We start from the raw sequence: 23,701 nt of genomic DNA, 5'->3' as shown, positions 1-23,701 counted from the left end.
TGCATATATCCCCATGATAAAATTTAAAACATTTTCATTACTCCAAAAAAGAAATAAAAAATGTCAATTGATTTTTGTTTTGTTTTTAAATATTTTTACTGAGAAATCTTCACACACATGCAGTCTAACCATAGTATACAATCAATGGCTCACAATGTCATTACATAGCTAGTTGTGTATTCATCACCATGATCATTTTTAGAATATTTGCACCATTCCAGAAGAAGAAACAAAAAGAAAAAAGCTCATACATCCCATACCCCTTCCCCTCCCTCTTATTGACCACTAGTATTTCAATCTACCCAATTTTTTTTACCCCTTATACTCTCTATTATTTATTTGCTTGTTTTACTGTATTTATTTATTTTTCCTTATTTTTTTTACTCATCTGTCCATACCCTGGATAAAAGGAGCATCAGACACAAGGTTTTCAAAATCACATGGTCACACTGTAAAAGCTATATAATTATGGAATTGTCTTCAAGAATCAAGGCTACTGGAACACTGTTCAACAGTTTCAGGTACTTCTAGTCACTCCAATGCACCATATCCTAAAAAATGGATGTCTATGTAATGCATAAGAATAACCTCCAGGATAACCTCTCAAATCTGTTTGAAATCTTTCAGCCACTGAAACTTTATTTGGGCTCATTTTTCTCTTCCCCTTTTTGTCAAGAAGCCTTTCTCAATCTCATGATGCTGGGTCCTGGTTCATCCCAGGAGTCCTGTCCCAGGCTGCCAGGGAGATTTATACCCCTGGGAGTAATGTCCTATGTAGGGAGGAGGGCCGTGAATTCACCTGCCAAGTTAGCTTAGAAATAGAGGCCACATCTGAGCAATAAAAGAGGTTCTCTGGGGATGACTCTTCGGCATAATTATAAGTAGGCTTGGCTTATCCTTTGCAGGAATAAGTTTCTTAGGAGAGAATGCCAAGATCAAGGTTCATCCTATTGATTTGGTTGTCCCCACTGCTTGTGAGAGTATCAGGAATTCCCCATATAGGGAAGTTTAATATTTCCTCCTTTCTCCCCAGTCCCCCAAAGGGACTTTACAAATACTTCTTTATTCACTGCCCCAATTACTCTGGGATATATCGGGACATCACACTAACCTGAATAAACCAAAAAAATCTCACACTCTATTCAAGATTCCAAATACTTATGGTTTTCAACTAAACTGACCATACAAGTTAAATTAGGAAATGCACTACCCAAATTTAAATTTTACACCCAATAGACATCTTTCCCTTTGGTCTCACACAGAAGTTGAAGTTTTAAAATATGGACCATATCATCCTTTATCCTATATTCTGATCTACCTTAGTCCTATCCAGATCAACTTAATTCATATATCTAGTTGAATTCTGATCACTTTTCAACTTTTTTAACGGTTGCTGTATAGTGTAATGCTGATTTTCATAACTTCAAAGCTCTAACTCTGAGTCTCAGGTGTCACATAAATACCTGAAGATTCTGGGAATGATCAGGTTATACACAAATAGCTCAGTATGTAGAATTCAGAAATAATGGTTACAACTCCAGGATATATGCGACTGCTATAAGAGCTTACAATCTAAGACCTTTTATAATAGGCCTCAACCTGATAACCCACCTGTGGAGGCAGAGAAAGATGGTGGTATAGTGGGGTGTGGAATTTAGTTTATCCTCCAGAACAGCTAGTAAGCAGCAGGAACTGTACAGAACAACTGCTAGGGGGGGCACCAGTGATAGGAAACACATCATATACCAGTATGGAATGGGTGAAATGGCTGAGATCCCACACAGAGCTATAAGCCTTGTACCCTCTAGGAGCTTTGCTGCAGATTTTTCAGGATTTTTGACATATAGTAACATATCATCTTCAAACAGTGAGAGTTTTATTTCTTCCTTTCCAATTTTGGATGCCTTTTATTTCTTTTTCTTCTCTAATTGCTCTGGCTAGAACTTCCAGCACAATGTTGAGCAACAATGATAACGATGGGCATCCTTGTCTTGTTCCTGATCTTAGGGGGAATGCTTTCAGTCTTTCCCCTTTGAGGATGATGTTAGCTGTGGATTTTTCATTCATGTCCTTTATCATGTTGAGGAAGTTTCCTTCTATTCCTATCCTTTCAAGTGTTTCATCAGGAAAGGATCTTGAATTCTGTCAAATGCCTTTTCTGCATCAATCAAGATGATTATGTGGTTTTATCATTTTGACTTATTGATATGGTGTATTACATTACTTTATTTTCTTGGATTGAACCAGCTTTGAATACCTGGAATAGATCCCACTTGGTCGTTGTGTGTAATTCTTTTAATGTGCTGCTGGATTCAATTTGAAGGTATTTTGTTGAGGATTTTTTCATCTATATTCATTAAAGAGATTGGTCTGTAGTTTTCTTTTCTTGTAGTATTTGTCTAGCTTTGGTAATATGGTGATGTTGGCTTCCTAAAATGAGTTAGGTAGCTTTCCCTTATCTTCAATTTTTTGAAGAGTTTGCGCAGGACTGGTACTAATTCTTTCTTGAATACTTGGTAGAATTCACATGAAAAGCCATCTGGTTTTGGAATTTTTCTTTTTTGGAAGCTTCTTGACGACTGATTCAATTTCTTTACTTGTAATTGGTTTGTTGAGGTCGTCCATTTCTTCTCAAGTCAATGTCGGTTGTTCATGCCTTTCTAGGAAGTTATCCATTTCATCTATGTTGTCGAGTTCATTAGCATATAGTTGCTCATTGCATCCTCTCATTGCAATGGTTTCTTACACTTCATACCCAAAGCACAAACAAAAGAAGAAAATAAACAAATGGGACATCATCAAATTTAAAACTTTTGGTTCTCAAAGGACTTTATCATGAAAATAAAATGACAGTCTACACAATGGGAGAAGATATTTGGAAAACACATATTAGATAAATGTTTAATATCAGAATATATAAAGAAATTCTTCAAATTAACAATAAAAAGACAAGTAACCCAATTTTAAAATGGGCAAAAGACTTGAATAGATATCTGTCCAAAGAAGATATACAAATGACCAGAAAGCACATGAAAAGATAAGCTATCAGGGAAATGCAAATCAAAACCACAATGAGATACCATTTGACACCCATCAAAATGTCTCTATTTTAAAAATGGAAAATAAGTGTTGGAGGCGCTGCAGAGAAATAGGACCACTTATTTATTGCTTATGGCAATGTAAAATGGTGTAGCCACTGTAGAAGACTGTTTAGTGGCTCCTCAGAAAGCTAAGGATAAACTACCATATGACCTGACAATCCCACTACAAGGTATATACCACAAAGAACTGAAAGCAGAGACTTGAACAGATACTTGCACATTGATGTTCACAGTGAGATTATTTGAAATTGCCAAAAGGTGGGATCAACCCACATGTCCATCAACCAAAGAACAGATAAATGAAATGTGGTATACACAAACAATGGTATATTATTCAGCCATAAATAGTAGCCAAGTCCTGATACATTTGACAACATGGATGAACTTTGAAGATATCATATTAAGTGAACTAAACCAGACCGAAAAGGACAAAAATTGTATGATCTCACTAATCTGAAATAATTAGAATAAGCAAACTTATAGAGTTATAATCTAGAATCTAGTTTACCAGGGGATGGGGTGGAGATAGGGAATGGGAAGTTTAAGGTTTATAATGTACAGTGTTCCTATTTGGAATTATGGAAATGTTTTGGTAGTGGATGGTGGTGATGGTAGCACAACATTTTGAATGTAATTAACAACACTAATTTGTATATGTGAATATAATTAACAGGGGAAATGATAGATTATATACATGGTAACAGAATAAACATCTTTAAAAAATCCATCAGGGCGGTACGGTGGTGGCTCAGGGTGGTGCAATGGTGGCTCAGCAGGTAGAGTTCTTGCCTGCCATGCCGGAGACCCGGGTTCAATTCCCAGTGCCTGCCCATGCAAAAAAAAAAAAAAATCCATGAAACTACACTACACAGTGAATCCTAAATTAACCAGGGACTACAGTTCATAATACAATTATAAAAATATACTATAATCAATTTTAACTAATGTACCACACCATTGCAAGTTGTTTCTAATAGGGAGGTGTTCTAGTTTGCTAGTTGACAGAATACAATATACCAGAAATGGAATGGCTTTTAAAAAGGGGAATTTAATGAGTTGCTAGTTTACAGTTCTAAGGCTGAGAAAATGTCCCAATTACAAGTCTATAGAAATGTCCAATCTAAGGTAGCCAAGGAAAGATACCTTGGTTCAAGAAGGCCGATGAAGTTCAGGGTTTCTCTCTCAACTGGAAGGGCACATGGTGAACACAGTCAGAGTTTCTCTCTTGGCTGAAAGGGCACATGGAGAGCAAGGCATCATCTGCTAGCTTTTTCTCCTGGCTTCCTGTTTCATAAAGTTCCCCGGGAGGCATTTTCCTTCTTCATCTCCAAAGGTCGCTGGCTGGCGGACTCTGCTTCTCGTGGGTGTCATTCTGCTCTGCTCTCTCTGCATCTCTTTTATTCTCCAAAATGTTTCCTCTTTTATAAGATTCCAGAAACTTATCAAGACCCACCCAAATGGGTGGAGACACGTCATCACCTAAATCCAGTTTACCAACCACTCTTGATTAAATCACATCCAGGGAGATGATCTGATTACAGTTTCAAACATGCACTATTGAATAGGAATTATTCTGCCTTTATGAAATAGGATTTTGATTAAAACATGGCTTTTCTAGGGGACATACATTCTTTCAAACCAGCACAGGAGGTATATGAGAATCCTGTGTTTTATGTGTGATTGTTTTGTAAACTCACAACGTCTCTAATAAAGAAAAAATAGAACAATACAAAAACAACACAGAGAAGTTCAATATACCCTGTCTTAGTTTCCAAGCTGCAAAAATAAATACCATACAATGGGTTTGCTTAAATGGGAATTTATTGGATCATGGTTTTCAAGCCAGGTGAATTCCAAAACTGAGGTCTCAGCAAGGTAATGCTTTCTTCCCGAGGTCTGTAACATTCTGGTGTTGGCTACAGGTGATCATTGGGCCTATGGCTTTTCTGTCACACTGTAATGCACAGGGATATGTCCTCTCCTTTTCTTCCTGGTTCCACTGACTTTCAATTTTTCCTCCTTCTTGTGGATCACTCTTCATAAAGCCTCTGTTAATAGGATTAAGGCCTACCCTCATTCATTTGAGCTACACATTAGCTAAAAATAACATCTTCAAAAGGTCCTATTTAAAATGGATTCATAGCCATAGGAATGGATTAAGACTGATCATGATTTTTTTTGCTGGAGTATAAAATTCAACCTACTACTTACTCTCTACTCAGTTTTACCAACTTTTAACATTTTGCCACATTTTTCACAGCATTTCTAATAATTTAAATTTTTATGATAAAAGTAATTCTCTTGTAAAAAAAAATCAAATAATCGTTCTCAGAGGTAGAATCCCTCCCTAATTCCATTCACAGATTTGCATGTATATTCATTCAGTTTTTCCCTATGAACACTCTAATACATCTTATTAATACTATATTCACAGAAGTGGGAAATTATAATCCTCTCTGTTACTTGTTTTATAAATAAAAACTATATATTCTGCCTTGGACCTTTTGTTTTAATACATTTGAATTTATCTAATTTTTAAATCTGTACCATAGAATTTTATAGTATGCACATGCTAAAATTGAGCCCATTTGTCTTTCCAACAGTTGTTTGTCTTGGGGTGACAGCTCTCTGAGGAACCTTATTTGTTTTGCTCACAGCTGTATTCCCTGTACTAAGAAAAGTGCTGGCAAATAACAGTTGCTCAATAATTTTGAAGATTTAATGATTAATTTAATGGATATTTGAGTTGTTTCCATTCTTCACCATTCTAACAATGAATTCTGCAATGAGTATTCTTGTAGATATATTTTGTACATTTACTTTTTTTTCTTGGGCAAACGTAAACTTGAAGAACTCCAATGCTTCTCAAATTCCTCAAACATGTCAGAAAATCCCCCGTTTGAAGGAAAGTGTGCTTTCCTATCACTTTAGTGTGGCTATTATAAGCCTCAGGAGTGCAGTCTTGTTACTAAGTGGCATTGGCATTTTCTTTCTTTCTAGCTCCTGCTGTTTTAGGAAAGTTCTTTGAGTCTCTTATGTCTCTACCCTATGTCCTGAGTCAACTGTCATTCTGTTGAAATGAGAACAGTACTTTTTATTCCTGCTATTTTTTGTTAAGCAAACTATAAAGACTACAATGATTTGTGCTCTCAATATCTTTACGAAGTATTTCTAATCTAGCTTTTTTCTTTAACATTTCTATTGTTAAATATAACATATGCAAAAAACTGATTAATTTCAGAGTACATTTTAACAAGCAGTTTTAGAACAAATTTCAAGTACTCCCATTTTAGGTATTTCCTTCAAGCTGCTCTAAGACACTGGATACTAAAAAGAAATATCAATATAATGATTCAGTAGTCATACTCCTTTGTTAAAGCCTATCTTCTCTGATACAACTCCTTCTTCTCCTTTGATCTTTCTCCCACTCTATGGGCTATGCCCATTCTAACTTCTTGTTGAAAAGAGGTGTTGACATTATGGGAAAGAGGGACGAAATTGATTGATGCTCTTGGAGAGACTGGTAACTCTGGGTTTCAGGGCTTATATGGCCTAAGAACCATCTGGAGGTTACAGGTTTCTGAAAAATATACTTAGTGAGCAAATCTTTTATAAAGCCTCAGATAGAGCTCTGGGTATTTTAGGGTTTTCAGGAATACTACTGGCTGGGCTTGGTATACCATGGCAATTAGCAATATCTAGCTGAAGCTTGCATAAGAGTAGCTTCCAGAATATCCTCTAGACTCTATTTGGAATTTCTTAGCTACTGATATGATTTCTTTTTTTTAACACCAACTCCTAACCCCAGAAACTCAGGGTTAAGTCCCTACAGTGAAAAGGTGAAGAACTGCACTAACCATTCCACTTTTATATCTAACTGTCCCAAGAACAAGTCTATCCCTTTGATGCTTACCAAGGTTCTTTGAACCAAGTCTGTGAACCTCAGTTCTCTCCCTTCTTTGGTTGAGTGCTTTCTTGAGAGGCTTTTGTATACGTATACTTGGCAGGTCCAGTCTCAGGCCTGTAGACTTTTTCACATCTCAAGGTAACAGTCATCCTGGGTACTCAGTAGGTATCCTGGAAACAGATATATGAATAAATATATAAATATAAATATATATGAATGGATATGCTCTCAAATTCCATTTGAACACATTTTCAAAGTAGCTCAGGTTTTTCCCCCTTAAGTCGAAGCCTTCCTTTATAAAATGTTCTTTCCTTCAATTACATATGAAATATTGATGGTTCTGGAAATTTTGGGAAATAGTACAACTATAAAAAAACAGGAAACAATCACTTATGACCCCACTACCCAGAGAATGACTGTTAAAATTTTATACATATTTTTCTTCCAACCTCTTTCTTATATGTTCTTACATAGTTGTGATCATATTGCATATATGCTTTTCTATTTTTGACTTTTTCTTAATAGTATAAAAAAATTTCCCTTTGTGATTAAAATTGTTCTTCATATTCTATACATGCTTTCTAATAACTATATGATGTCCCATTACTTGTACGTACCATATATTGGGATTGTGCATTTTAAAAGCTGTCTTCCAACTTTATGCTATCTTCCAACTTTATTCAGATTAGAAGTCATTCATATTCAATTCCTCCTTTTTTTCATTGTTCAAATCCATTCAGTCCACAGAGCTGTTTATCTTACTTCTAAAGGGTTTTTATGATCTGTCCCAGGACCTTTCATCCTAGCTGGAACATCTGGGGAGCGCTTAAAAAACACTGATTGCTGGAGTCCCACCATAGACCAATCCAATCAGAATTTCTGGAGGTTGGAGCTCAAGAATCCATCATTCTAAAAGCTCTTCAGTGGGGTCTAATGCCGCCAGGATTAAGACGCATTTTTCTATATGGCCACTTGCTTAGGTCAGACCCTCATTAACTCTTTAATTGCAGTGAGGATCAGAGCACCTCTTTATGACATGATCTGAACGTAACTTGGGGAGAAATATGAAGGATTAGACGTTACCAAAAAAAATGGACTAGAAACAGAAAAAAAGAGTTAGGAGGTGATTGCAACAGCCCAATTGAAGAGTCTAACTTGGCCTAAGCAAGGTCTTCCTTGACTGCAGTCCAACCTACATTTCTGCATCCTTTCTTTCTTTATGCCCTCTAGAACAGCTCACTGTTCTCTGGGTAAGCCTTCTGGTTTTCAGAAAGACTTTGCCTTTGTGGATGCTGACCGCTAGCCTGTAATGATCTCTTTCTCCCCTCCTCAGACTGCCATTATTTTATTCAAACTTCAAGGCCCTTTCAAATATCTCCACCTTTTGTTAGCTAGTCAACAATTTTCTACTGAGTGATTACTATGTAACATTCATTTACTCAATTTTTTTGTGTGTGTGAGTACCTACTGTATCTAGGTGCTGGGGATGTAGCAGTGAACAAATAACATGTCCATGTAGAACTTACATTCTAGAGGTAAGACAGACAAAAAATAATCAAAAGCATAGGTAGAAAAATGTTAGCTAAGCACTATGCAGAGAGTTAGAACAGATAGTGACAGGGTGGCTATTTTTGACTAAGTGGTTACTTTAATCAGAAATGGCCTCTCTGAGGAGGTGACCTCTATACTGAGCTCTGAATGAAAGGAAGGAAGGGACCAACTATTCAGAGTTTAGCGGGCAAAGTATTCTAAACGTTACCAACTAGTATGAAGGCCCAAGGTGAAATGGAGTCTGACTGTAGAACAGAAAGAAGTTCAGTGCAGCAAAGCACAGGGGGAAGGAGAAAGTAGGGGGCGAGAAATTTGGAGAAAGCTCAGGTGTGCTTTCTAAGCCAGGGAAAAGAGTTGAAATTTGATTCTAAGCGCAGTGATGGGAAGCCACTGGAAGGCTTTAAGCAAGGGAGTGGCATGATATGAGTTGTGTTTGAACAAGGCTGTGTATGAACAGCAGCTTGAAGGGATGATGGTAGAAGCAGGGACCAGGTAAGTGCTTTGGTGGCAGCCCAGTTCTTGAAATACTTGCTGAATTTAAGGTAGACATAAAGCAAAAGCTTCTCATCACTTTAGGCAAAAAACTAAAATTCTTAATAAGACGTGAAAGGACCTGGATGGACTGACCCCTGTCCACTTACTTCATCTCTTGTTATGACCTTCATTCAGTTCCCCAAATGTTTTATTCCCTCAGCCCACAGAGCTGTTGGACTTGCTATGGTTATATTTTGATGAACTCTAGATGAGTGCATCTCAGACATTACTGCGCCCAAGAAATCCCTGGGGATCTTGTTAAAATGCAAATGTTGATTCTCAGTAGGCTTGAGGTGAGGCCCAAGAGTCGACATTTTCACAGATTCTTCCAGTGGATGCCAGCTTGTCTTGGTTTGCCTTGAACTTTCCCAGTTTTAGCAATGAATATCCCAAGTCTTGGGAAACCCTCAGTCCCAGGCAAACTGGTATGTTTCATCACCATATGTCACAGATCACAATTTGAGTAACAAAGATCTAGCTATAAATGTTAATTTACCCATTAATTTCATTACCCAATGTGCATATTTATCCTTATATTTAAACAGATTAACTTTTGTTTTTGGGTGTATGGGCTGGGAATTGAACCCGGGTCTCCCGCATGTAAGGCAAGTATTCTACCAGTGAACCACCCGTGTACCCTAAACAGATTAATTTCACTAGCACAGTTCAAATTTTCAAGAATCTGGATCTAATATCCCAAAGACATCTATTCCCAAAGAAGCTGCAGACAAACTGAAGTGGTTAGTTTAAGCTGATGGGCGTCATCTGTAAGTATCATATGTTGACTTCACACTGTTCCTACTGGGTTGGAAATTTAGATTTCTGACTCCCTTACAAAGTATACATGGGCAATACCTTTTGAGGATAAGGGGAACCACTGGGGTTGAATTCTTCAGTATCCTTTTCCTGCAGCTACAGAATAGGATTCAGTCTGGGGACTGTAAAGTCAAGGAGAAGCTCCTTTCTGGAGTTGGATGTAAGTTCATTGCACTTATGGTAATGACTTGCAACTCTTGGATCACATTAGTACCACCTGAAGAGTTATAAAAAAATGCTGAGTCCTCACCCCACACCAATTGAATCAGAATATCTGGGGCTGGGCTCAGGCATTCACAGCCTTTTTAAAGCTCTACAGGTGATTCAAATGGACAACCAGAGTTGAGAATCACTGTTCAGTATCTCCCTTTATAACAGATACCTTGGGGTCTTCCTTATAACAGACAGGATCTCTTTTTCGAACAGACTCCTTGCACAATCTGTTCCTAACTTTCTTTGGCCTACACTCATATTCCTTTTGACTCCCTTCTGTACCCATATACTCTTCAGTTGTGATTAACCATTTCCTAAACTAGGTTCCCCTTTTCCTCATATTTAAGCACTTCCTGTTTATACAATGACCTCACTGGCCTGGAACCATGAAGGTAATAACTACTCCTGCAACAACTAAACACAACAGGCTTTTCCCAAGCCTTAGTGACACTATTTTTTTGCTCTTTCACAAAAGGTATCCTTAACAGCACCCATGACTGAGTTAGTCTGTGGATGTAATTTGGCTGCAATTTCTTGCAGGAATCAAGCTAAATCTCCCACAGAATCTATACTATGTGTTTCTCTACAAACCAGCAACAGGGAATATGGGTAGAGTGAACACGATTTTCATTTTTTAATTTAAATATAATTCACATGCTGATAAAATTCACCCTTTTAAAGTGTACAATTTGATGGTGTTTAGAATAGTCTTAGAATTTTGTAACCAGAATAACTATTTCCAGAACATTTTCATCACTCTGAAAAGAAAACCCCTATCCATGTACTCCCTGGCAACTCTAACCTACTTTCTATCTCTATGGCTTTGTGTAATCTGGACATTTCATCTAAATGTAATCATACAATATGTGATCTTTTGTGACTGGTTTCGTCCACAAAGCAGAACGTTTCATCCACACTGTAGCATGTATCAGAACTCCATTCCTTTAAATTGCTGAATAATATTCCATTGTGTGGTTATTTTGTTTGGGTTGTTTCCACTTTTTGGCTATTGTGAATAAAACTGCTATGAATAGTCATGTACAATTTCTTTTGTGTGTACATATTTTCAATTGTCTTGGGCTCACCTAGGAATGGAATTGTTGGGTCATATGGCAACTCTATGTTCACCCGTGTGAAGACCTTCCTAATTGTTTTTGAAGATTATTTTTTGACTTTTTTGATGCAGCTCCCTTTCACCTATGTCCAGTGATCCGCACTTACTAGGGTGGGGGCAAACAATACTGAGGCACTTTTAAGGGTTTTTTTTTTTTTTCTGTTATTTGTAAAATATTTTATGTGCAGGAAGGATGGTGACTTCTACAGAACCTACCTGCCATTTTTAGCTTCATGATTTCAAGACGTGAAGAAGTCTTAAAAATTGAGCTCCTGAGTGCCTGGAGATTTATGTGGTGGCAAAGATTCGGGGGTCTCTGACCGAGCCCCTGGGTTCTTGACCATTTCTCCAGCTGTATCACCGGCCACCTGTGACATCTGTTCCTGATACAAACAAGGCCTGCTTGTTGCCAAAGACGAGACTACTAGGCCTCCTACAATCTGAGAAGGCCCGGGAGGGAACCCAGATAAAGAAATGTGATTGTTTTTCAGAGGCATCAATAAATCTCATGTAGCTAGGTGCAGACTGTCCTGCAAATATAAGGCTCTAACGTGTACACAGCAGAAGCCTAAGTACCACGAGGGCTTGGGAGAGTTCAGCCGGACCTCTGCCCCGACCTATAGATTTTCCCTCCGGTGGGGCCCCTCTCCTAGGCTGGGGCGTGTGTGTGGGGGGGCTTCTGAGCCTGCGCGGGATTGCCAGGACAGGGCCTTCTGAGCATGCGCATTCGCTGCCTGGCCCGGCTTCTTCGGTGGGAGCCCCGCAGGGTGCGCGCTCACGCACGCGCACGGCCTCGTCTGCGCGCGCACTCGGCGGCACGCGCTCCCGCCCCGCCCCGGCCCGCCCCTTCCCCCCTCCCGCGCGCCCGCCCGCCGCCCGCCGCTGCTGCCAGAGCTCTGTAGTATGGCATCGAGGAGAATGGAGACCAAACCTGTGATAACCTGTCTCAAAACCCTCCTCATCATCTACTCCTTCGTCTTCTGGGTGAGTGCCTACCCCGGGCCAGTGGAGGGACCGCCGTCCGTCTGTCTGTATGGTGATGCTCTAAAAAAGGAAGCGGGGGTGTGGGTAACTTAAACTAAATAGCAAATCAGCCCCCTCCTCAAGGAGGCAGCGCGGGGTGCTGGGCCTGGGCTGCGGGACGACGGGGCGTGGGTTTGGGACTGCTCGGACCCTAGACCTCTTCCGGCGCAGGCTGCGGGGGGCTGCGTGGTGGCGGTGGCTGCTGGTTATCGACCGTTCCAAAAATTTTTTCATGCATCGATTTCCTCTTTAAGCTCACAGGATGGGGTCAGCCCCTGGGGAAAGTTGCGGGTTTATTCGTCTGTTTTCCTCTCTTGACACCGCTTCGCACCCTCGCGTAGCACCTCTCAGGGCTAACCTGTGGCGGATTGAGAGTGGGCACCGGAGCGCGGGGTTTGATCCCAGATTCCCAGTTACTCCTAACCTCGCGGGGCTGCGGAAAGGAGGCGCCCGCAGCCCAGTGCTTGCCTGGCTAGGCAAGGGCGACCCGACCAGAACCCTCCAAACACACTATTGGGGGGCGGGCGCCGCGGCCGCTTGGAGGCGCTCGGAGCCGAGAGGGTCTTACATAAACCCGAGGAAATCTTTGAGCTTTTTGGCTACCCGGGAAATGGGTCTTACGAACCTTATCCCACTGCCCCTCCATTCTTACATTCCCCTTCTGGTCATTCTCTGCGTGAACCCAATCGATAGCGCCCTGAGAGAGGACCCCCTTCACTTGGTAACAGTGATAGAGCTCCAATGCTACTCCCCATTCGGTGCTGCCGCGGGTCCTAGAAGCTCAATGCAGAAGGGTGACGTCAGCCCCTCAGCTAGGACCGCAGGGGGCTGCGTGGTGCACCTCGCGAAGGGATGCGCTCCTCTGTGCGCAGGAGGAGGAGGAGGAAGGGGAGGAGGGGGCTCCAAGCTTGTGCCTTACCTCATCCTGCTTGGCAGTTCGTGAAATCAGTGCAGGGCTGACACTGCAGTGATTCACTTGGAGAGGTGGGTGGTACCTGAAGACCGTTCCCCGCTGTTTTTCTCTATAGACGACCTTCTCCTCCTTAAGTTCCCTATTTCCATACCAAGCCACCCCGCACATGAATGAATGTCTGTTTTGCCTGCCCCCAACCCCCTTAATCTAGGTCATTTCAGCTTCCGAGGCAGTCATTTTGAAAACCTGAGGCTCTCTAGAAAGAGCTAGACCAGGCTTTGGTCGTTTTCCTTCGCTCCCCCCCCCCCCCAATCTAGCCCTAATTTTGCTTTGAAACTGGGACACAATACTGTATGAGGTACCCAGAATTGGCTTGTTGGCGAACTCGGCTGTTGTTAACGGCCAAGTCTGGAGCTGTGATTTATTAAAAATAATAATAATTTAAAAATCCTGAAATTCTCTCTTGGGCATTTCCTTGTCCCTGGCATTGGTGATTGTTCAGGTCGGGGCCAGTATCGCCTCTTTGGGGACTGGGCATACCAGGATTTCTGCAGTGAGATAGGATAGATGAACTGGTGTTACACAGGAGGCAAACACAGAAACCGAGTTTATTTGAACTGAAAACGACACGGGTTGAGAAATTTCAACAGTGGAACCCTGGGCTATGCACAGATCATATTATCTGATGCCCTGCCTGGAAAAGGCAGTAAGACATGCTGGTTGCTGAAACTTCCCAGTAGCCATTCCTGGGAACTGGTTTAGCTTTTTATATGTTTCCTTAATTCTTTTAATTTGGCCCTTTATTATTTACTTGACTTCCTATTTTTTTCTGGAGTAAATTATATGAGTGGTTATTTTTAGCTTCCAGAAAAATGAGGTTTACAGAGTAAATGAAAGAGTGTTGTTCTTTCAGCATCAGTACCGACTGATAAAGAAGGGGGTCTTCTAGACTTAGGCTTTTCTTATGTGCTCTGTAACTCTTTTTGCATATTTCCCCCAACCCCACCTTGTGAAGCTAATTACTCATTACTCCCTAATACATCTTAAACAATCACTGAATTTTATGTTTTTCCAAGTTCCTGATGCTCACAGTTTTATTTTTTCTACTTTTGAAATTATCATGGTCTTCAATGACAATATTTACCTGGAGCATTTTCAATTGTTTAAATAGTATTCAGTAATCATTTTCTACTTCACAACCAAAAGAATGAGATCTCCCTAGACATGAGGAGCTTCTGAAAAAGACATTTTCCTTAATAAACCATGGTCCAAATGCAGTGTTTTCCATGCTGTTTGTAAGACGGAATTATCGTTCCAGTAAATGCAGTTGATTTACTGCATTTGTCTTTCTCCAGCACCTGGAACTATGTCTGGCACAGAGTAGGTACTCAAAAATTTGTCAGAACTTGTGACTTACTAGGTAATTAACAAAAAAGATGACCTTGGTGTTCTTTTAAGTGAAAGATGGAGGAAATAGGCAGAATTATTTCCTCTGCGAGTCATTTTAATAGGACTTCTTTTCTTCCCTTACCTCAGTTTAGATTTAAGATGAGAATACATTTGACCTTAAAATGACAGTAGGCCAGTAGCATCAAGAAGGTTGATTTACCTGGTCATGTACTAAACCAGAAGTCTAAAGTTGTGTTCAGAACTAGATATCTTTGTTTTATCTGCCCTCTTTTTCTCTGTACAATCATTCTGTGTCTTTGAGGAGCCCCTCTAAAGCACTGGCTCTCAATAGGAGGTAATTTTGTTGCATCCGTCCCCCTCCCCCCTCCCCCTCCCCCATCCTCCCCCGGGACAATTGGCAATGTCTGGAGACATTTTGGACAGTGATACTAATGGCATCAAGTGAGTAGAGGCCAGAAATACTGCTAAACATCCTATAGTGCATAAGAGAGCCCCCCAAAGCAAATGATTATGCAACCCAAAATGTCAATAGTTCTAGTAACCTCTCCACTATTGGATTTACGTAGCAGTATGCCCTAGGAAAAAATCATAGAGCCTTATGTAAAACTCACTATATTTACTAATGTTTGGAAACTACCATACCAGAGCATGCCCAACGTTCTCTATGGTATACTGTAATTCCTTGTTTGATGTCAAAAAAGCAGGTAGCACTTTATATAGTTTTGTTCGTATATGTAAGATGACGTCTTTGCAGGTAAATAGAATCACCTGACTTCTAGATAAACAGAACCCTTATTCTTTTTCATGTGTACGTTTTGTCAGGTTTATAGAAAAGGAAGAAAAAGCATACCTAGGAGTAAGTTATTCTGTGTTGTAAAGACTAGCAAATAATGCCTGGTCATAGTAGTTTAATTCAGTAAATATTTACTTAAGGAATGAATGAATGAATGAATAAATGACATTTTATTAACTGCTCTTGGGCTCAATTATATCCTCACCTACGTGGTGGCTTTTCAAACAGACTTGCTTCTAATCTACCTGTGGTTATTTAAATGTGTTCCTGTCATTAAAGTGTGGGAAGATGGAATAGAGGACTTTGCAAGGACTTGTTTATCCTAATGATAGTTGAATTATTAGTTTTTAATGATCAGCTAATTTTCTAGACATTTTAGATTACCTAAAATTTAAATTTAATTTGTTAAGTTTGAATAAAAAAAAGGTTATCTACCTTGCTCTAATGTAAAATAAGACATCTCTCCTTTATGATGAATACCACTTTTTTTTTAGGACAAATGGGAAAACTTCATAATTATGTTGTTTACCAGGTAAATTTTGTTTTGACTTATCAGTTTATGTATCTTAAACACTCATCTAGATTCTAAGTTAAGATTTAAATAAACCACATTTAAATCTGATAAATGAAATAGAACTTTGTGAAGAAAAATATCACTTGCTTCATTAGATATATTGGATTTTATTTAATCTCCCAAGGAGATAGTTAGCTTATCAATAGAGCTATTAAATTCTCTCATGGGGAAATGTCAATGATATTTTCTCATTTGGGAAGCATCAATAATATTTTGTTGGAAGCCTTTTAAAGAAATTAATAGTCAAAATGTTTTTTCTTCTGTTTTTTTTTCTTTCTTTCTTTTGTTTTCCTCTTTTTTTTTTCTTTTTAAAATTTCTCCTGTTCTTTTGTAATCCAGAAAATCTAAGTACTTGGGTGAAATAGATGGGGAAAAGATCTTAAAGAATATCACCTAACATTTTAAAGAATGCATGAATTTGGGCACATACTAACGTTTAAATACTTTATTTTGCATGTCAGTTTAATTCAATACATTGATTGAATGTCTAATGTATACTAGGTAGTGGGTATTCAGTAGAATGTTTATCACCTTTTTATAGCTCCTGCTTTTGGCATTTTGCCTTTATTTCTAAATAACATAATTTCACTGCTACTTTCTGGCTTTTCACTTTTAGGTGGCATATAAAGCAGTTGTAGATTTATGGAAAGATCATACAGAAAGTACAGAGTTCCCATATACTGTCCCCCCCCCCCCACGCCTTAAACATACGGTTTTCCCTACTATTAACATTTTGCATTCGTATGGTAACTTTGTGACAATTGATGAAACAATATTATTACAATTATGCTATTAACTTTAGCCCACAGTTTACTTTAGGGTTCACTCTTTGTGCTGTACAGTTCTATGGGTGTGTGTGTATGTTGTGTGTGTGTGTGCATCTGTGTGGTAACTTATACACAGCCTAAAATTTCCCTTTTTATCTCTTTTCAAATGGTGTTAATTACATACTCAAAGTTGTGCCTCTATCACCATTATCCAAGATTTGGCTCTCCTGACCCTGTCCATTGTTCTCATGCTCTCTTCCTCTCTTCACCTTTTCTCAGTATAGTTGCAGCATTCTGGTTAGAGCTTGAGTCAGTGAATGCTTTTATGTAACTAGGCAAACCCTATTCACAGCTGAGCCGTCTACTATGTATATTATGATCACTTGCACAGCTTTTTGTTTTTCCTGGAGTTAAGAATAACCTGGGTTTTTTCCCTTTGCTTAGTTTTCTGTTTGTCACTAATGTATCCATCCGCAGACTCTCCCAAGAACTGTGTATCTTTACTCAGTAGGTTTAAACACTATCAGTTTCTGCTCCATGAAGCATTTCTCCCAGAGCATTCTGACCTTCAATCTGGATTAATACTCTCTGGATCTTTGAAACAGCAGACATTCTAGACTCTCCCTTCACCATTGTTCAGGTGAATCCCTTCTCTTTTATTGGATCCTCTGTTGCCTAGATGTCCTGTCTTTCCCCTTATTAGTTCGTTCTTTCATTTTGTGGGAGCAAATCTTCTAGTAACTTTCTGGAAAAGGGTGTATAGGAGGTTAATTTTTAGGCCCTGTAGTTGTGAAATCTTATTTTACTTTTACACTTAATTTAATAATTAGGCTGAGTATATAACTCCAATTTGGACATTATTTTCCTTCAGAATTTTGCTGGTAATTTCCCCTAGAATTCTTGCTCTTGGTATTACTTTTTTTTTTTTAGATGGACATAAAGTCTAACTTCTCTCTTTTTTCACTTCTGTTTTTACGTTATTAAATAGCTACTTTCAACATAACTTCACAAAATGTCGTACACTTTCAAGTACATATACCATCAATCATTAAGAACTTATTTTCCATCTTGCCTATATATGTTTTTAAAAGACATATTTTTTTAAAGTGAGGAGGCGTTGTCTAAAACAGTAGGGAAGGGGATGGTCAACATACATATTAATAAGTATTAAATAAAAGAGAACAGAGAAAATGAAGGGAAAGAAACCAGAGAAACAATTCAAAAAAATTTTTCCAAACCAAAGGACCCAAGGTTTCAGACTGAATCTTTGTTATCTAGGCAGATTATTCAGATGGTTAAAAACCTTTTATAGCTTCTCACTAAAAGCAAACAATCCAAGAAAACGTTGTCATTTTAACAGTGAAAACCAAATTCTTGTTTTGGATGAAGATACATCTAATAAGAAAACTATTAAAAATCTTATAAAACTATAAATTCTTAGCCAACCTTAACCACAACCAATAAAATTCATTTCTAACAAGACTTCTACAACTTGGCATTACTCGAGAAATCAGATGCAATTCTGATTCTTCTTGAATCCTGATTTTCTTCTCTGGAAGCTTTTGGGATATTTTTCTGGTTCTTAGGATTCTGAATTTTCACAATAATTTGCTTTGGTGATAGGTCTATTTTTCTTTCTTTCCTATCTTTCCTTTCAGTCTGAAACCTTGGGTCCTTCAGTTTGGGGAAACTTTCTTGAGTTGTTTCTCTGGCTTCTTTCCCTTCATTTTCTCTGTTCTCTTTTATTTGAGTGTTGGACCCCCTAAGATTTTCCCCCTTTTATTTTCTAAATCTTTGTTTACTTTCTGGAAGATTTCTTGTACTTAATCTTACCAGTGCTTGCATTTTTCATTTGTTTCATATGTTGATTTCTGGGAGCTCCTTTGTGATTTCTAAATGTTTCTTTTTCTAGCATCCTTCTCTTGTTTCATGAGTGTGATATCCTTTTTAAAGTCCCTTTGAGGATAGTAATGATTTTTTTTAAAAAAGGTTTGCTTCTTCCTACATGGTTTCCTCCAAACTTCTCTTTTCTGGCATATTACAGGCATACCTAAAATTTTTGATCACTTTCTATTCGCTGTTCTATACGTGTTTAAGAATGGGGTACTAAAAAACTGATTGGAAGCTCTTGGCATGAAGTGGGGATTTCTTAATTTTAAATTGAGTGATTTGGCTGATCAGTTGACTTCGGGAACCAAGACCAATATCTTTAGGTCTTTTCTCTTGGTCTGTTCTGATTTCCTAACAGAAGAATCATCTAGTCTGCTCTTTGAATAAAGAAGGTTGGGGATATGGACATCTCTACATGCAGTATGTATATTTCTGTTTCTGGTGTAGAATCCATGTTCTCTACTATGCTTGGGTTTCCTAGTTCAGAGATCCCTCTTTCACCCTCCCTAGAGAATAAATCTCTGGAACTGGAAAGGACAGAGACATGAAGTTGGAGGGAATCTAGGAATCTAGTTGTTTTTTAAAAAAGCTTTTACCAAATTCTCCTTGTTTTTGCACACATTCATCCCTAGTTCCAGTTGCACTGCTATGAAGTCCTGAATTTTTTCGTGATTCTTAAATTTTCTCACAACTGCTATAATATTTGGCTTTCTCAATTTCCCAAATGTCATTGTGGGTGTCTTGTCTTCCATTCTTTGTTATTGTGGGTTAGAAAATCTTTTAAGTGTCATTTCAGTGGAGTTTTGGAAAATAGCCAAGGTAAATGGATGCATTTAATAAATCATTGTTAACTGGAAGTCCTTTATATGTTTCTCTACATTGCGCAATATTAATTAAATACATAGTTGATTATGAGTGATTGACTAGAGCATCTAAAATGGCAATTGTTGAATTGTTCTAATAAATATTTTTAATTTTTAAAAGGCTTTTAGAAGTCAATGGAAATCTTCTAAGTTGGAACAGGTTTAGTAAGGCGTATCCTCTATAAGGTCATCTGGTCATCAGAGACTGGAGTCAGACAAATGGAAATGAAGCTCTGAAGGTTGCTGTTGCTTTTTCTGCCCTTCTTATTCTTCCTATTATATGAAGGCCCGTGTGTATTATGACCTAATTCATATCTGGCTGGAATAATGCAGTATAGAAGTGGAAGAGTTCATGATACCATATTTGTTTGTTTTTGGGGGAGTGGTGGTGATGGTGGTCCTGTTAAGGGGTAGAAAGGGAAGGGGCTTGAAATTAACTTTTATGGCCTTGGAGAGCATCAAGTCTTTGCCCTTTAGCAGTTTGCTAGAAACTAGCTGATATTTTTTACCCAAATAGAATGAAATACTTTCCTCCATTTTAATTACAGCTAGAGTTCTTGAGTTGACCCCACGGTGAGCTACATTAATTATGATTCATTAACTGTTCAGTGTTATATACTGTTTTAAGTAACTACCTCAGAACATGCCGGGTGTTGAAAGTCATCTGTGACTGTTTCTTTGCTTAAACATGCCAAACCTTTGACATCTATGGCTAATGTACTGCTAAGCCAATTTGAAACATACTTTTAAAATATTTTCTTATGTCCTTTTCTCCTTTGGTCCCATTACAGCAGCTTCTGCTTTGGGTTATCTTTTCATGACAAGCAGGCCATTGGATTGCGCTCTTCAGTTTCTTCTTTTGACTAATATTCCCCTTGCTGTGACAGAATGTTTTTCATTCTTGGCTAAAAATTTTTTCCTTTTTTATATAGGGCCCCAGTATTCATCAAGAAAAGGATTAATAGGAGAAAGATAGGAGAAGGTTTTTCTTTGTTGTGTTTTCCCCTTTGATTTTTTGGTCAGTTAAGCACATAAGTATTTTAATTAGTTTGGTCATAGAATTAGGGATTACAGTTCTATTGTGCGAGATTTTCTTTAGTGCTTTCTTCAAGGCATGGTGGGCTTTATCATTGTCACCTGTTTTAGGAGAAATTGCAGATGCCTTATACTATAGGATGGGGTAGGTCAGGCACAGGTCCTAAGTTGAGCAGTCTAGATCAGTGAGTCAACATCGTTTGCCCATCAGAATTGCCTTAAAAATGATGCTTACCCCCACCCTAAGAGATTGTGACTGACTTGGTCTGGGGTGGGATGCCAACATTAGCATTTAAAAAAAAAAGCTCCCAGGTGATTCAGCTGTGCAACTGGTATTGAGAAAACACAGTCAATAATAGCAGGTCTGATTCATCTTGTGTCCCTTGGATCTGGAGCCAGCTAGGAAGCATTAGTCTGTTGATTAGATCTGCTCTGCCCAAGAGTGTCAGGGACCATGTGTCAGTGTTTTTCAGTAAACCAAAATGGCCTTGTCACTCTTAGGAGACCTTGGTAGTGGTTACTAACTAAAGGAATGCTCATCAGAATCATCAGGGGACTTCTTTTTTATAAACGTTTTTTTAAATTGTGAAATATATATACAAAAAAGCAATAAATTTCCAAGTACATTTTAACATCTATAACATTTAGTTATAAAACAGATTTTAAAGTTTGGTATGGATTAAAGATTCCATGATTTTTCATTTTTTCTTCTAGCTGCTGCGAGACACTGGAGACCAACAGAAATATCAATATAATGATTCAGCAGTCATACTCATTTGTTAAATCCTATCTTCTCGTTGTAGTCCTCCTTCTCTTTAAATAACATATATACATGAAAGCAATACATTACAAAGTACATCACAACAATTAATTGTAGAACAGATTTCAGAGTTTGGTATGGGTTACTATTCCACAATTTTATTTTATTTCTAGCTCCTCTAATGTACTGGAGACTAAAAGAAATATCAACATAATGATCCAACAATCATACTCATCCCCCAAACTCTATACTCTCTGTATAACTCCACCGTCACGTTTGATCTTTCTCCCACTCTTTAGGGGAATTTGGGCTATGCCCATTCTAACTTTTTCATGTTGGAAGGGGCTGTCGATAATATGGGATAGGGAGATAGAACTAGCTGATGTTCTGGAGAGGCTGGCTCCTCTGGGTTTCAGGACTTTTTTCGTCCGGGGATCCATCTGGAGGCTATAAGTTTCTGGAGAGTTACCCTAGTCATTGGAACTGTTGTAGAATCTTATATACTTCCCTAGATATTCTTTGGGATTGACAGGAATGGTTTTAGTTAGGCTTGGCAAATGTAGGTAGCAATGTTTAACTGAAACTCGCATAAGAGTGACCTCCAGAGTAGCCTCTCTACTTTATTTGAACTCTCTCAGCCACTGATACCTTATTTGTTACTCTGCTTTTCCCCCTTTTGGTCAGGATGGCATTGTTGATCCCACGGTGCCAGGGCCAGGCTCATCCCTGGGAGTCATCTCCCACAACCCAGGGACTTCTTAAAGCATGTATAATCGGTCCTATCTCCTGGAGTTTCAATTTTCATTGATCTGGATTCGGGCCTGGACATCTATAGTTTTTTTTAAAGCATTCCTAAGGAGGTTCTGATTCCTGGCCTGTGGCTCTGTGGTTCCTGACACAGATTGCTATAAATGAATTTTTACCTTATGAATTCTTTTTTGTAATGTGTTCAGTGGTATTACGAAGCTGGCTTGAGGAGGGTGTACCATAAAGCAAAATGTAGCCAATCTAGTATCTTTCTGACCCACTGAAACTGGTTTCTGAAAAGGTCTCCAATTGAGCTCTTGGAGTTTGGAATAATCTCTTAAGGGGAAATATAGTTTTCTCTTGATAGTTGTTCTCAGAGATTAGGAACAGTCTTGGTTTGTCCTCTGTCAAAAGAGGACACCATCATCAAAAATATAAAATGGAAAGCTGGATTTATTACTTACCAAAGTAAGGGAGAGCTGTGCTACTCATGTATAGTCTGTGAGTGAAGCAGATTGGTAATCTTTTTGGGAATTGTGGTGGTGTTTGAGAGTTTCTTTGGTTACAGTGGCATGAGTGGGTGACTTAGGCCTTATGAGCGTGGCCGTTTAGGTAAAATAGTTGTTGATTGGCTATGAGAAATATATTCACCACTGTGTGTCTACTGCTGACTGCTGACTTCCAATGATGTGTTGTCATTATAATAGGCTTTCAATGATCTGTTCCATGAAACAAGTTATGTTGTCATCAATCAGTTAGACTGAGGTGAATTGCTGTTGATCAAATAGTTTTAAAAGGGGGTGCTGCTGGTTACTAGTTAGAATAGCTGTTAAGTAACCAGCCTAATCTCCCCCACCTTAGGATGTAGAAGCTTTTATTCTTGTCTCAGACTGTCAATTCTTGCTTCTCAGTGAAATGAGGTTGCTTCTGAACCTCAATTCCCATTCTCTAGACATTATCATGGTGATGTGTAGAACACCTGGGTCATTTCATTGTTCTAATCATTCCACAAACACTAATTCAGAGCTTATGACTTACAGGGATTGTAGTAGGACTCTCCAAAGATAGATCTCTTTTGGTTGAAAAGTAAAGCAAACCTTGGTAATGAGACTGGGTGGTAAAGGTTCCTAAATATCCCTTCTTCGTCACCGTCTCTACTTGGGTTCAAGTTCTATTACTGATGAAGCTTTTAAGGACTTCTTGCTTCTCCCAATTTCTGTTTCATTTTTTAAATGGTTTCATTCAGTTGGTATCCTTTTGACTATTGCCTTCTATTGCAGTAGATTTGGAATTAGTCTTATGTGAATTCTTGACTTGGAAATTTGCCCTGTGACCTTGGATAAGTCACATAGTTTCTCTGAGCCTCAATTTCTGCTTCAGAATTTAGAAAATCTGTTCTTACACATCTCAGTCAAGTGTTGTGGGTCAAGTAACATTCAAATGCTTTGTAAACTAAGAGGGATACAAATATAATGTTTTGGTAACAGTATTCCTTAGGGTATAAAGGAATAAATTCCCATTTCTGGCAAATGGGAAGTAGTGCATCAATATTTGCTAAATGAATAAATTGATCAAACTGTTTCCCAAACGTGATATATTAAGGGTTTTTTCAATTTTACTGAGATATATTCACACACCACACACATCAAGGATGTTTTAATTTTGAGATTTCATAGGTTGCTACCAAAGA

General features: G+C 38.6%; 1 protein-coding gene across 1 annotated transcript in view; it reads left to right on the top strand.

The window, feature by feature from the left end:
* Positions 1-12,094: 12,094 nt before the first annotated feature.
* The window catches only part of TSPAN7 (tetraspanin 7), a 144,466-nt gene continuing 132,859 nt past the window's right edge, over positions 12,095-23,701 (top strand). Inside the window, exon 1 of the mRNA XM_077146447.1 lies at positions 12,095-12,220. Within this exon, the coding sequence (XP_077002562.1) occupies positions 12,140-12,220 (81 nt within the window). The 5' untranslated portion in view covers positions 12,095-12,139. The remainder of the gene's footprint in view (positions 12,221-23,701) is intronic.

The sequence above is a fragment of the Tamandua tetradactyla genome, chromosome X (genome assembly GCF_023851605.1).
Source record: "Tamandua tetradactyla isolate mTamTet1 chromosome X, mTamTet1.pri, whole genome shotgun sequence".
Taxonomy (NCBI): domain Eukaryota; kingdom Metazoa; phylum Chordata; class Mammalia; order Pilosa; family Myrmecophagidae; genus Tamandua; species Tamandua tetradactyla.
The sequence above is the reverse complement of the archived record's forward strand: the minus strand, read 5'-3'. Positions and strand labels throughout refer to the sequence as shown.